Source organism: Mustela putorius, unplaced genomic scaffold, assembly GCF_011764305.1.
Source record: "Mustela putorius furo isolate JIRA1106 unplaced genomic scaffold, ASM1176430v1.1 tig00003869_pilon_pilon_pilon, whole genome shotgun sequence".
Taxonomy (NCBI): Eukaryota; Metazoa; Chordata; class Mammalia; order Carnivora; family Mustelidae; genus Mustela; species Mustela putorius.
The window spans coordinates 3,038,601-3,054,386 of record NW_025422021.1 but is presented as its reverse complement, the minus strand read 5'-3'; the positions used below and the strand labels follow the sequence as shown (position 1 = coordinate 3,054,386).

At 36.4% G+C, this 15,786-nt stretch overlaps 1 protein-coding gene across 12 annotated transcripts in view; it reads right to left on the bottom strand.

The window, feature by feature from the left end:
* Nucleotides 1-15,786, bottom strand: part of ZNF385B (zinc finger protein 385B) — a 417,541-nt gene that overhangs the window by 82,422 nt on the left and 319,333 nt on the right. For 11 of the 12 annotated variants that reach the window (XM_045066763.1, XM_045066764.1, XM_045066765.1 and 8 more), the window contains one exon: nucleotides 13,103-13,245. The exons of the other annotated variant lie outside the window; for it this stretch is intronic. In XM_045066763.1, the coding sequence (XP_044922698.1) occupies nucleotides 13,103-13,245 (143 nt within the window). The remainder of the gene's footprint in view (nucleotides 1-13,102; nucleotides 13,246-15,786) is intronic. 12 annotated transcript variants of the gene reach the window in all.

Genomic DNA, 15,786 nt, shown 5'->3' with positions numbered 1-15,786 from the left:
GGATATTCTTATACTAAAAACAATTTGTTGTTTATCTGAAATTTAACTTTAACTGGCATCTTGTATTTTATCTCTCCCTGATTCCTTTTTTTTTTTTGTAATTAATTTATTGATGTCATCTCTACACCCAGTGTGAGGCCCAAACCCACAATCCCAAGGTCAAGAGTTGCTCACTCTTCCAACTGAACCAGTCAGGCACCCTCCCTCCCTATTCCGTGACTGCCATCCAAAGACGTCATGACTACATCAATATTGATTCTACTGGTCCTTCTCCTTACAAGCTTTTTTGTCATACTTAACATTCTAGGACTTTTATTAGGAAAGTAGTCCCTGAATGGTTTTGTGGACAAGTGACATCAAAAATATTTTACGTCATATATTTATCTTGTTGCTGCCTTTTTATATGGATGTATATGTGTATACTCTTCCAGCAAATAAAGATTTTTGGTTCAAGTCTGCATTTATATTATACAAAATGTACCTACCATACTTGTAAAGTAAAATAAAGAGCTTCAGTATTATATGCCTCACTCTGTTCTCTGCAGTGATAATTGCTTTATTGAATAAGGCTCTGTTAACGGTACAGCTTGACATTTAACATTTATCCATTTAATTTATAATTATTTTTAGGTGACTGCGAGGAGGCTACAGTTCAAACTAAAAGTAGTCTGAACTGAACTGTCTTTCTTCTTCTCTGAGTTTTTTAAGGAAATGCAGTCACTGGCAGGTGAAACTATTTTATCCACCAAATTTGTTTCAAATATACATAAAGCCCTTTCTGCCTCTGTATATTCTGAATACAGCAACATCTAAAGGAAGAAAATGAATACAGTAAATGAAATCATCACATTAAAAATGTGTCTAGCTTGCTCATATTTTGGCCATGGGTATCTCATCAAAATTCCCTAGTCAAGCAATGGAGAAACACCTACATGCACCACGTAGCGAGCTGTTAGGAAATATAGAATCCCTCAGGAACGTTCATAAAAAGTTCGAATGTTATGGAGCAAAAGCCATTTGTATTTATAATCTATCTACTCCTTATGAAGATTTTTAGAAATGTTTCTAAATGTTTCTGTTTCCCATTTGGAAATTCAACCTATTGGGATGCTTGGCACCTTCAAAGTCTTCATAACACTCATTTGGAATTTTTATTCACCCTTTTTGCCTCCCTCAACATTTAACACTTTTACTAAAAATTGGACAAATACCTCTATGTAAAACACAAGAAGTTCATATGTCACTCTATTTGAAAGGTTTTGTATAATTATCTAGGAGTCACCAGATTTCTGCCACACAACAAACAATATCACAAGAACGATTGTTGGCAGTTCTCTAACCACTGCAGTCCACTGGCCTCCTGAAGCTGGGGTTAAAAGCTGGCCTCTGGAAATCAGTCATGCTCTCGGCAGAGAATAATATTTCAGTGATATGAAAGCTGAAATGGAGACTATAATCTTTTGTGATTACCCTTAAGGCCGAAGCAAACGCAAAAAGGAAAGTCCATGAATTGCTGATAATTTCCTGTGATGACTGATTCCCAGGAAATTCTGATATAACTCTTGCTCTGTGAAGAACTGATGGCTCCGCAGAACTGTCGCTTCAAAGACCTGCACCTCTGGATGTCACAATGCTTCTTCAGAAGCTACTCATCCATTAAAGGGGCCAGGCCTGTGAGGCAGCAGCTCTCCCTCTGAAGACAATGGGAAGTCTGATTGCACAAGGAGTGATGAGCTGTATGCTACAGGCTGTTTTTCCAGAGAGTTCTTTTATGAAGGAATTGATTGAAAATATAACTGTTTTAAACCTTTTTTCTCCTCCTAGAGGTTTAAAGATGGATATATTTCTCTGCTGTTCCTAATAGCTCCGTAACTATGATTATCTCAGCTTTTATAATTTTTAAGGTTTTACTTGTTCTGATATTTGTTTTCTCTGAGAAAAAAAATAGTTTTCATACATATGTGCATACTGTTCATGTCTATTTAATATTTTGGGGTAGGATATAAAACTACTCATCTCTTTTTGAGTAAGCATCAAATCTACAGTTAGATGTCACTGCTCAGAACACAGGTTAAGTGGGTCCTTCTTATACAACTGGCAACTGAAATTCAGGAGAAAAGGGGAGGCAGGGTAAATGGAGATCTCCAGCAGAAGTCCAAAGAATTTTTAGAATACATTTCCATTATCAATACATGAAGGATAATTTAATATATTGGCTTCTATGAATGGGTTTAAAATCTTTTTTAATTGTTATGTTAACATAATTGTTATATATATAATATATACATATACATATATTATATATACTATATACTATACATAGTATATGTAATAATATATATACTATACTATACTATATATAGTATACTATATATAAATCTATATAAAGTATATATAAATATATAATATAAAAGTATATATATACTATATATAAATCTTTTTAAATAGAATCTTTAATAGAATCTTTTTTAATTGTTATGTTAACATAATTTTTATGTTAACTATTGCTAGTTGAAAGAATAATGTGAGAATAAGATATGTGTATATATGTATATATTATATACTAAATATACTGTATATATGTATATATTATAGTATATATACTATATGTATATATTATATACATATATATTATATGTGTATATATGTATAATATACATATATATAATATGTTTGGAAGTCAACTGTATTTTATTTTATTTTTAAAAGATTCTATTTATTTATTTGGAAGAGAAAGTACAAACATAGGCAGGGGGAGAGGCAGAGGGAGACAGAAAGGGAGAAGCAGACACTTTGCTAAGCAGGGAGCCCAGTGCAGGGTTGGATCCCAGGCTCCTGGGATCATGACCTGAGCTGAAAGCAGACGCTTAACTGACTGACCCATCCAGTCGACTATATTTTAAAATAAAACAGAAAACACTGTTACATGTTAGTAGTCAGTGACAATGTTGCATAAGTGGACAGCTTTCAGGTTCAAAATATCTTTATCATAACCTAATATTATTGAAGGTAAACTGGCAAAATGGAATTCAGCCAAACCAGTGTGGTTATTTCCCGCCTTCGTTCTATACCCTCTCCCCAGCCCTGCTTCAAATTCAGCTGTAGCCTCTCTTCATTGCTTTTAGACAGCCAGGTAATTCTGATCTTTAAGCATGCCCTACTACTAACTCATTCAGCTAACAAATAGAGTACCTGCTTAGTAGCGGGCAGAACTACTTTAAACAGTATAAATGTCTTAAAGTCAAGAACCAGGTCTTAGCCATGTATATATCCTTAGCATCTGCCTGAATTAGGATTGCTCGAATGCACAAAACCAGCCCCAGTGATAAATATAACTTGGTTTATTTAAGGCAATTGGCTAGGAAGATGAGATAAAGGGAATAGACATATTAATAAGAATATTAATTTTATTTATAAAAATCAAGCTTTGCTATTTTAAGTGTACTTTCTTAAACATGATCTCATTTGGTATTCATAGAAACTGAATTGTTCAAGACAACAATAAGGTGATACGCTGGCATGCCTGGTGGCTCAGTCCAGAGAGCATGAGACTTGATCTTGGGGTTGTGAGTTCTAGCCCCACACTGAGTGGGGACTACTTCAGAATAAAATGTTTAAAGAAATAATATTGTAAAGCAGGGTCAGGCCTGGTTAGTACTTGGATGGGAGAAATAATACGGTGATATGTTTTATAGTTATGATTTTTTTCACAGAACTCGCACTACATTTCAGAAGTTTTCTAAATATTCAGTCATATCCTCAATCCTCCATAAGCAAAATAAGCCCAAATTTTCATGATATAATGATAAGGGTTATGAACATATATTAACTCTAGTTGTAAAATAAGGAAAAGTAGAACTAAATGACTTTCTCAAGATCAAAGAAAATGAATGTAGATACCGGTGTCATGGCTCCCAGTCCAGTGCCCCTTCCCTTCCCAGTGCACTAGATCACTCTCCCTTCTTCCCTCCTCCGTTCTGATTCCTGCTTCTCTAGGGGGCATGAAGCAGAGTCAAGACCATGTAGGACTGTTAGAGGCTTACTTTGGAACAATGCAAGCAGAATTACCTCTCTGAGATCAGAAAGAACGTTCCAAGTGGCTTTGGGGAGGAGGTGGGATATGACAGATGAATGAGTGACGAAGTAAATGCTACCACCTCTTTAGAAGCTAAGTACTTCAAAAGTTGAAAATTAAGTATATACCATGTGATAGTAGCTATTACTAATAATTTCAGCATCTAATAACTTCAGCTCATTTTTGGGAAATGAAGTTTTTGGAGGTTTGATACTATTATGACAAAGAATCAATTTACATATTGTAGATATTTGGTATCTATATAAAAAAATCAATTAAATTAGACCCAGAAACATATTTTTAATTATTGCAGACTTTATATACACCTAAAATTATTGTAAATCATAAACCTGTGAAAGACATCAGCTATCTTTTCTACTACAACACTTTATTTGGTTGCAGAAACTGCTCACAATAAGAAAAAAGGATGAGACTGACGAGACAATTCTATCTTCTAAATAGAACACACTGCAGGGATGCCCAGCTGGCTCAAATGATACATTATGCCACTCTTGATCTTGGGGTGATGGGTTCGAACCCCATGTTAGGTATACAGATTACTTAAAAATAAAATCTTAAAAAATTAAATTAAAAAAATAGAACACACTGCAAAGGAGAGTTTTTCAATCTGACTTTAGGTCCCGCAAGGATTTATTGGGTATTTTAAAAAGTATGTACTACTTGAATAACCTGTTATAAATAGACACATTTCAATTCAAGTTATGTCAGGATGGAGACTGCTCTTGCTTGTCTGATACTTAGCTTTTTTTCCTTTTCAGTGGCAGAGCTGTTTACTGGAAGAAGTGTGAAGACTGGATTATATTCTTCAATCTTCCATTTTGCAAAAAGGGTGCAACAATGACACATGTAGCCTATTTTCATATGTGGGTATGTTAAAAGAATTAATTGTAGAATATCTTTAAAATATGCTAAAACCTTCTGATACTAGAATTCCATGAAAATAAGGTGTTGTTCATATAATTTAAGTTTTTCCCATCCTATTTTAAACATCAGAACATAAAAAGGAAGGTATAAAAATCAAATTGACAGCTAAATCTGTGAAAAAAGTATTTTTCCAAGATTCCTATGTGGTTCCACAAAGATGTTGAAATTTCACAGATTGCTCAATAGCACTCCAATTCTTCTTTAACACCCTCAATGACAATTCTGAAAGTAAAGGGATTGGAAGATTCCAAAACATGTTTTTCCTTCCCCCAAAGTGATTTGAAACCTAATTCTGAATATAAGAACCTGGGTGGGGGGCAGGGGGAGCACACAGTCTGTGCTATTGGCTGGATTCCCAAATTTTTGATAAAAGTTTTTCAGAAAACAGCACCATCAATTAATGTTTATAGATTGATCAATTTAGAAATAACTTTTTGGGCTGTAGGAATGTTTTGCACAATAATATTTTACTACTTCTTATATTTATGAAGCTACCTTACTTGACCACTGGCACATGAAGAATTGGTCACTGAGAGAAACTAAGAACAAGGCTATTGTTGGTTTCTTCTTTGAATTAACTGGTAAGAACAAGGTAAATTATTTTAAGAAGATGGTAAATTATTTTAAGAAGATGGCCTGACAGAGACACTTTTTCCAAGTTGACTCTGCTCTTGAAAAATGCTGACCTGGGATAGTGCCAAGACTGAAGACCTGTCTCGCCAGAAAATCTCATGTGCCCTCCAAGTACACATAATCCTTGAAACTCTAGCACTAAAGATGAGGCTCCAGAGCCATGCGAGGTTGAGACTGGGATAATGAAATAGACATTCGAGAGGACAGAGCATGGGGGAACTACAGATGCCTCTTTTCATAGGCTTCTCAAACCTTGTGTTCCTTTACTGCATAAGGGCCCATCAAAGTCTTAATCTGTGTTTCTTGGCAGCTTAATCAACTGAACTGACTATTTATTATGAACAGTATTCTCTATTATATTATGGTGAATTACACAAGAGGAAGTAGTAATGTCAGACAGTGAGCAGATTCTTATTCGTTATAACCCCTTTCTTAGCACAATGACTGGCATGTGAGGACATTCAGTAAGAGGTTGTGAATGAATGCCTTTTCCTAGATGCCATGCACAAATAATTTATTTGGGGAGAGAGAAGGTGTATGACCATACATTATATAAATACACATGCACACACACATGCACACATACATACCATATAAATAATACCCACATATTCTAAAGGGATTTCAATATTACGTAGAGAAAAGGAGATCTAAACACAAAGTCTGTAATAGGCAAACCTTGATAAGGCAAAGGATATGACAAATTTTAAAAGATACGTTTGTAGTTTGAAGAGGGAGACAATAGTACAGATGGTCACTATGTAGTATTTTTTTCCCTCCCAGGTAATATTTACATACTTTTTCTCTGTCATATTGAATAGGGATGAAAAAATTTCCGGGCAGGAATCTATGCTTAAATATTTGTATAAAAATCTTCATTAGTTTTGTACTGCATTTCAAAGATGGATTCCTATAACATTTTTTTTTTCTAATGACCTAGGGGGTTGCTGTTGGCTTTTTAAAATCCAATAACAGACCATCATCTCCAAAGAAATTTCAGTAACCATGGAAAATTTCAAGTTGGCATATTTTAATATACATTTCTTTAGGACACATAGAAGAATAAGGTACTTCAATATATCTTAAGCATAATCATGAAAATAAAAATTCAACCCTATCCTCTTTTTTATGTTATTTTTATTTATTTTATCTCTATTTTACTTTTTTTTCTTTTGGATAAATGTATCATTTCAAGTAGCTGTACATATTAATATCCTAGGAAACAAGGAATATATAACTTCTTAATGACAGCAAATCATTATAAGAGTAAAAAAGAACCCTCAGTAGCAAAAATTCACAACTAAGTGCATTAGCAGAGGTAAAGTATTGTATTTAAATCAAATTAAAGAAAAAATCAAGTAAAAGGGAAGTATATATCCAAATGTTTAAATAAAAACTTCATTAGGTAGCAAAGGTATTAGAGACAGATTAAAAAGTTAAACGTTTTGGCTCACTTCAGGTTTCCTTACAGTGACATCTCATGAGACACATGGTATGAATTAATAGTGAAGTAAGTATGATTTTGATTCTCAGTTTCTTTATTTTGTACCTCCTTGATAAATATATTGTAATTATATTATTATTTTTGGTACAAGAAACATTTTAAATATTCATTGAAATTGTCAAACTATGAATAATCCAGAATCTCAAAGAGTTTAGAATGAAAAATAGTAGACATACAGATCATCTCACAGATTTTCACGGATGATTCAGAGTCATATAGTGATTTTGGATTTTATACTCAGAAATAATCTTTATTCTTTTCCACATATTTGTTTATGTGTCAGGAAAAATGAATTTCAAGGGATGTAGTAAAAATCAGATTATTTTTCACAGAACTAAGATTGCTGAGCCTCTTACAATAAAGCAGCAGTGACCTCTATTGCGCCCGGAGCAGTTGCAAAAACAAGGCAGGACTCAGGAAGACATCTGAAATAGTAAACATGGGAAGTACCTGCCAATTAGCAGAGAAATTGATAGGTGACTGTCGTCTCAAGGTTACTCTGGATCATATCTATAGCTCCAGAGGGTCACGCAAATACATCTGTTCATGTTCCCCATATGTGGCTGTTGAAACTTAACCTACTTATTGTCACATACAATATATAGGTTGGATAACAGTCTTAGTTTGTTCGGGCTGCCGTAATGAAATACCATAGACTGGGTGGCTTCAACAGCAGACATAGATTTGATCATGATCGTGGCAGCTGAGATCAGTGTCCCAGCATCATTAGATTCTGGTGAGAGCTCTCTTCCTGGCTTGCAGATGGCTGCGTTCTCACTATGCCTGCACATGATGGAGACACAAGAAGCTTTCTGTGGTCTCTCCTTCTAAGTGCACTAATCCCAATAGGAGGGCCTCACCCTCATGACCTCATCTAACCCTAAATAACTCTCAAAGACCCCATCTCTGAATACTATCTGCAGGTGTTAGGGCTCTAAAATATGAATTTGGGAAAGAGGACACAAATATTTTGTCCATAACAGTATGTAGATATATCTTCTAAAGGGACTTACTTTATTTTTAAAGGTTTTATTTAATCATTAGAGAGAGCACAAGCAAGGGGAGGACAGGCAGAGGGAGAAGGAGAAGCAGACTCCCCTCTGAGTAGAGAGTCAGATGCAGGACTTGATTTCTGGACGCTGAGCTCATGACCTGAGCCAAAGGCAGACACTTAACTGACTGAGATCGCTGGCGCCCATGGCCTTATTTTATCATCCTAAGCTGATGCTATCCACCCTGCTAAGTATGCAATTTATTTCAATTCTGAAGCTGTCTCTTCTTACAGTTAACTAAGCACCAAGTACTACCCTGGTTTTTAAACACCAAATATTAAACACCAAGTATTATATGCATTGAATGAAGATAAAGATTGAAACCATAGTAAAGGACATGAGAAATTCTAATTCTAATAAAAGAAACAATTGTGTATAATCTGGTACCTACCAAAACATTATGTAGAGTAATTAAAGGATGACTATGAGGCATTTGGTGAATTTAAATAAAGTGAAAAATAAAATGGTGAAAATAGCTCTATTGGGTTACCAAAAAATCATTCTTTCTGGCTTTTCTTTAACACTATGAAGTTGTTACTATTTTCACTTTGCCTATATTTCTTGGGTTTTGTTATCTTGCCTTTTCCAGTCTTTTATTCAATTTCTTTTAAGTTTCTTGGGCACTAGAGTATTTTTGTCTGTTTATTTTGTTTATCCTCTTCCTCAAACCCAGTACTCTTCAGTGCATATATTTTCAATAAAATCCAGGAATGAGTAAGTTTCCCTTTAAACTAGCCGCACTTAAGAATAGGACCAAAGATAAGAAATGTAAGAGATTTTTGCAAAGCTTCCACACCATCCACACAGAGAAAGCTGGAACTATAGCTGCAGAAAAGGTTGTAAATAAGTATTGCGCATGGGTGAAAAAAAGACGACAGTTCTCAGGAAAACAAAAAAAAAGTAAACACCTGGGCTTATCGCCTTGTGCTTAGAAAGGGCTCAGAAATGTTGGTATTTCCTTTGCTGGGTGGCGAAGCATGTACACTGAAAACAAAAAACTGGGGTGCTTTCCTCCCTCTGTTTCTCCTTCCCATCAGAAAGGTTTTATTGAGGTCCTGGGCCACCAGGCATAGGAAGATGAACAAGCTATAGGCCCTGCTCTCCAGGATCTGGCATTCTAGCAAATACAGTAATCAGGTCATGGGATTATGGTGTGACAACTGCCATCACAGAGGTAATCTGGGAGTACTTTGGAAATACAGAGGCCTGGCGCTTGATTCAGACTTGAAGGTCACAGAAAACTTTATGTGTGGGAGGTGATACCTAAGTTGGGCTCCGAACAACAAAGAGTTGAAGGTGGGAGGCCATGGTGGGAGTGAGGGAGCCTTAGTGGGTAGTCAGGTGAAGAAGCCCTATTAGGCTGTAGATAGAAAAGTTGAGATCTTTAAAAACTTAGGTTTTGGTTTGCAGAGTCTTTTACCTATAATTGTCTCAAAACAGCCCCTTGGTAAGATAAAACTGCTGGAGGGCAGAGTTCATATCACCGTTCTCCATCTTTGACCTAGAGCCCACCATAAATTCTCAGTGACCCAAACTCCACCCTCCCTAAACTCCAGACTTCCCTCTTTGGATGTCTGCTTGGACTGTGTCTTGAATTATATGCTTATGGTTCACATATAATCAGTGAGAGAGATTCTGTCAGTTGTGGAGTAGAAGGCAAGACAGCCACTGAATGAAGAATGTGAAGCTTATCTCTTCATTGTGTACAATTTAGTACAGAACAAGCATGTATTCTTTTTCGCAATATGACCGAATCCCATTTTTCAGTCTTGCTATAATTCTCATGTAACATTATCATACTCCACTGCAAAAACAGAAGGAAACTGTTACTTTATAGGTATTTTAAAAATCCACTTAAAACAAAACCTCAAAATTCCCAAACTGTTGATATGGTATTGGAATACAGTGTTTCTAGTCTTCTGATAATAATGATGAATTAAAATACTTCTTATTTCTTATATTTGCTAATGTTATCCTTGGTTAAAAGTAAAGTGATTATAATGGCATTCACCTTACTTTTCAAAGAATAAGTGGACTCTTGAATAGAGAATACCTTTAAAATTTGCTAACAAGAAATTTTAACTTTTAAAAATATATTCTGCCTCAGAGATACTGTTTGTAGAGGTCCATTTTACATTTTCAAAAAATTCTTTCCTCTTCCTACTTAACAATTCTGCTGAAAATTGCCTGCCATGCTTCCAGAGAAGAACATGAAAGATTTCTCATTGAGCTTTGTTCATATGGAGTGATGTGGTAGGTAACATGGACCAAAAGAACCAAAGGCATGGATGACCCAGAACATGAGTTTGAAAGTTAGGAGATTTTTTTTAAAAGATTTTATTTTTAAGTAATCTCTACCCAACGGGAGGGGGCTCAAACTTACAAACCTAAGATCAAGAGTAGATGCAAACTGCCTGAGTCAGCCAGGTGCCCCTTAAGGTAGGAGATTCTAATTCAAGTGTCAGTTCTTCCTTTACTAATTCTCTCTCCTCCTCTAGACAGTGGAAATGACATGGTCTACTAAAATGTTCTAAGACTTGTGTTCTTTGAGGGATATAAAACATCACATATCTATAGTATAATTATTATTAGTGATATAAAAATGTTTTTCTAGAAAAATGTAGACAATGACTTTTATGAAGTTGTCCTAGGAAATCTACTAGATGATTTAGACACTGGGATAGAAAAGTCTATAGGAAAAGGTTTAGAGTAATCCAAATGGTAACTCAGTGCAAAATCATAGGTAACCCAATGATCCTAAAAATTCATTTATTTACCAGATGATAGAGGATCCTACCTGCAATGATTTAACCAAGAGTATTTTCATGTGAAAATTACACTTTTATTTTCTTCCAAGAAGAAAAAAAATTAATTTTTATTAGAATTATTCTTTGGGTTTTCTCAAATATTTCATATAGTTGCTATAAACAAACAAAAAGGCCAGTGAGTGTATCTACCAGCTATACAACATTAGCAAACCATTATGATACTGAATTTTTATCTAAAAAAAATTATGAAGACACTCTTTCCTTTTCTTAAAGCTTTTAAAAACATATATATATATAATATATATATTATATATATATACACACACACAAGGCATCTTGATAGTTGAAAAAAGTAACTTAGAAAAAAAAAGAAAAAAGTAACTTAGAGAATAGTGCGGATCATCCCATCACAGCTGTAAAAAGACAACAGTGATCAGGTTCCTGTTAAGTATGCATATAACATACTTCTAGAAGGGGGAGAGAGGGATGGATATAGGGTACTTTCCTCTAACGAAGGGAATAAACTTGTACACAGGGACAGGTAATGGTGACTCACACATTTTGCTTTGAACGTTAATGTTTTATTCGAATCTTTGAAGTAAGTATCCATATATTATTATTTGTGTTAAAAACAATGAACTGCAGTAGGAGCCATTCATGTCTCCCCACATCATCAGTGCTGCTTCCTGACAGTGGCCAGACCCCAGCTGTGGCTAAAAATGCTGTCTCCCAAATACACATTAATCAAAATACAAACACCTAGTAAGTGTTTGAAGACGAGTAGCTTAATTCAGTTATGTTTGGAATGTATCACCCACATTTCGGTAGAGGATAAAACAGCCACACTTGAGTTCAAGTTCTCTGAAATGGCACGTTGAGTTTTGGGTGGTCACGCCTGATGGATTCATGTGATCCAGGCGGGCATGACTTCTCTCACTGAGCTGCTTCGCTGCTCTAGAAACGCTGCTCACCTGTTTATGCCTTTCTTTCTTTCTTTTTCTTTTTCTTTTTTTTGTTTGACTTGTCTTTGAAAAACCCAGAAAAGACAAAGACATTCAACTGTTTATTCATTAAGTCAAAGTCAGGGCTCCTTAAAAAGTTGGCTGACCCCCTCCCTACCCCCTAATTACCTTGCAACACTAAGCCCTGACCGAAGTTCTGTCAGCAGATTCTATTTACAGCCCTTGAGGAAAAATCCTCTTTCTGTTTCACTTCGTACAGAAGATAAGTTTGCAAAAGGGAACATTTGGCAGTGCTTCAGATGCCCACTGTCTGGTGGTGTGGATAATGCAATTCTTTTGCTTGATGACGGCAGCTTCTATAATGCTGTATCACTCCTATAGACCATCATGCCCCAACTGATTGCATTTATTGACTAAAGAAATAATTCATACAATCACCTGAGCTGTTTAACCGTTTCTCTTCCTACAAGCTTAGCATTGGGCTGTGGGCTGAATTTATGCTGAATTTTATTGGTGAAAAGTGTCAAGCTCCACCTGGCATGCCTCCAAAATGTCTTTCAGCTGACCTGAGTGAAGAACATTGGCAATTATAGGTGAGGCACTAATACTTATTGCACGTTTTCAAGGGAATGCCAAAATATCGCACAATTGATACGTAGATGTAAAATGAGTTTTTTTTAATAATAAACTCACATTTGCATAACCCACAATACCTTCCCAATAAAAATTCTGTTTGTATAAGACCCAAAATACATCCCAAATAAAAGTGTATCTAGGTAGTCAAAGCATATGGTTTCTTTCTTTTTTTTTTTTTCCCAGAAGTAGGGGAAAAAAAAAAAATCAGCATGGCTTGCTATCTCTATATTGAGCATTTGAATAGCACCCCAGATATAATATGGGTTCTCAAGCCACTGAAGTCTACAAAATTGCTCAAAGACAAAAGTGAAAAGTCGCTTGGGGAAATATTTGTAAAGTAAATATGCTGGCTTTTGTTTGGACCCACTCCCATGGGAGGATTGTCTTCCATAATACAGCTGATCAGTGTAACCAAAATAAGGTCTAAAATTACACACTTTGGAAACAGGCTACGTCTACTACCTATTCACAACTGTAATGAAAGGAATCGGGGAGGACACAAATAAAAGAAAAGTGCATTTACTCACTGTGTTAAAATTTGGAAAGAGCCCAACAGCAGAACTACTGTCCACTGGAAAAGACATAAATGGTTTGATATCCAGTGAAGGCTGCATCATCAGGGTAGGTGTGCGCACGAGAGCAGGAAGTGGAGTAGTGTGGCAAGTACTGCCTGCCAAGAACAAAACAAAAAGGAATTCAATCTTTTGCTCATATCCATCTCCCTCCCCAACCTACCCTGCAAAAATCAGGACTGCTGAGCTGCAAAAACAGGACCTGAGAGCGAGGGAGTTATGCTGAAAGTGAGCCAACGGCACTGGAGGAGAAAATTCAGTTAAAAAGGGTCTTCTTGCTCATGATATAAGACAATGAGGCAGAATACTTCCCGATGGCAAGGCCAAGGGCTGCTCAGACCCGGCAGGGGTACGTAGTACACGGATCCTGCTGGCAGGTGGAGCTGAATGAGATCATCCTGTGGTTCAACCATTGTCTCTGACTGGCCAAAAATGTAGGAGAGCCCAGGGGAGGGGCCTCTTGCAGCCAGATGCTCTTTACTATTCAGAGTTATTGAATGGCTGGTAGGCATGTTTTGTGCAAATCAGAGATAATTATAGGGTTTTTACAAGGGGGAAAAAACCTTGGACTCACAGTCACTGCCTGCTCCCAAGAAAATTATGACTCAAACAATTTTATCTCTAAAAAAAAAACCAAACTGAAAGTTGCCCTTACTTTGCGGGAAATAAGTAGTCTAGACATTGGGTAGTTGGAGTAGCTTGAGGGAGTGATTACTGCTAAAGGGAATGATTACTGCCCAGGTGGGGCAGGGTACTGGGGGACAGGGAGAAGTTAGGACAGAAACTTGAATATTTGTCTCCAACTTGAATTCTAATGAAATTTGTATTAGGGTAACAATTACCCCTTTTTAACAATTATATTAGCTGTCATCTCTTTAGGAATCTGGGCTAACCCATGTATGGGAGAGTTAAAGCACTCCTCCCTGGCAGCAAGCATTCTTCTTCTGAAGCCTCCGTCTACCGCAAGTAAGTAGCTGCTGGTACAGGTGGCCCTCTGGGAGACAGGCTCTGGTGTGCCCCGCCCCCCGTTTTTAAAAATGTAATAACTTTACTGAGATATAATTCACATACCAGACAATTCTACCACTTAAAGTGTACAATTCCACGGTTTTTAGTATATCCACAGAGTTGTGCACATTACCACAATCAATTTAGAGCATTTTCACAATCCCTAAAAGAAATTCCATGCCCATTAGCAGTCATTCCCTATTTCCTCTCAACATCCCCAGCTCCTGGCAACCACTAATCTACTTTGTTTCTGGGTTTGTCTATAATGGACATTTCATTTTTTTTTAAAGTTGTTTTTAAAGATTTTATTTATTTACTTGAGAGAAAGCATGCGTCTGTGCAGGAGCAGGGGGCAGAGGCTGAGGGGGGAGGGAGAGGGAGAGAGGGAATCTGAAGCAGATTCTGGGCTAGGCGTGGAGCCTGACATAGGGCTCTATCTCACTACCATGAGATCATGACCTGAGCTGAAACCAAGAGTTGGCCGCTCAACCGAATGAGTCACCCAAGTGCCCCTATTATGGAAATTTCATTTAAATAAAGTCAAAGAGGGGCCTCTGGGCGGCTCAGTCAGTTAAACATATCTGCCTTCTGCCCAGGTCATGACCCCAGGGTCCTGGGACTGAACCCCTCCCTGCTCAGTGAGGAGTCTGCTTCTCCCTCTCCCTCTGCTTCCCACTCTGCCTACTTGTGCTCTCTCTAGCAAATAAATAAATAAAATCCTTAAAATAAATAAATAAATAAATAAATGAAGTCGAACAATATGGGTTCTTTCGTGACAGCCTTCTTTCACTTGGCATAAAGCTTTCAAGGCTCATCCATGTTATAGCATGTATGAAAATTGCATTCCTTTTTAAGTCTGAATAATATTCCATTGTAGATGTAAGCACTTTTCCTTATTCATTCATCAGTTGATGGGCATTTGGGTTGTTACCATGCTGTTGTTATTTTGGATAATGCTGTTATGAACATTTGTCTATAAATTTTTGTGTGGAGATACAGTTTCAGTTCCCTTAGGGATATACCCAAGAGTAGAATTGGGGACTGTTGGGTTGTATGGTAATCATATAGTTTAACCTTTTGAGAATTTTCAGACTGTTTTACAAAATGGCCAAAACATCTTATAGTACCAAGTAGTGTACGAGGGTTCGAATCTTTCCCAGCATGTCTATATAGGACCACAAATAATTATACGCTGAAAATCTCCTACTGGCTTCAAGGAGAAATAAACAGTATGGGAAAATGGTCCAACTATTAAAATTTCCTCCACTGTTCTCACACAGTGTTCAAGAATAATTAAGATTTCTCTTTCAATGATATATTTTTTGATAATGGATTTTCTTAATAAACTGCATTATATTTCAAATCATTCCAGAACATTATTAGTAATAGTGTTTAATGGACTCTCATGCCTCATTTACATTGATCCTCAAAACAGAAAAAAAAGAAAAAAGCATCTAAAACATTTATCTGTAATGGCAAGTGTTTAGGTCAGCCCCATCCATCCATTAGGGAATATGGAGGAGGACTCAGCAAAAATAGAATCAACTGAAAGTATAGATCAAACAGTAATGGTTTTTTCTGATGCCAGAGTAAATACTCTGATCTCAGCCTGGCATTCACATAACCACCCT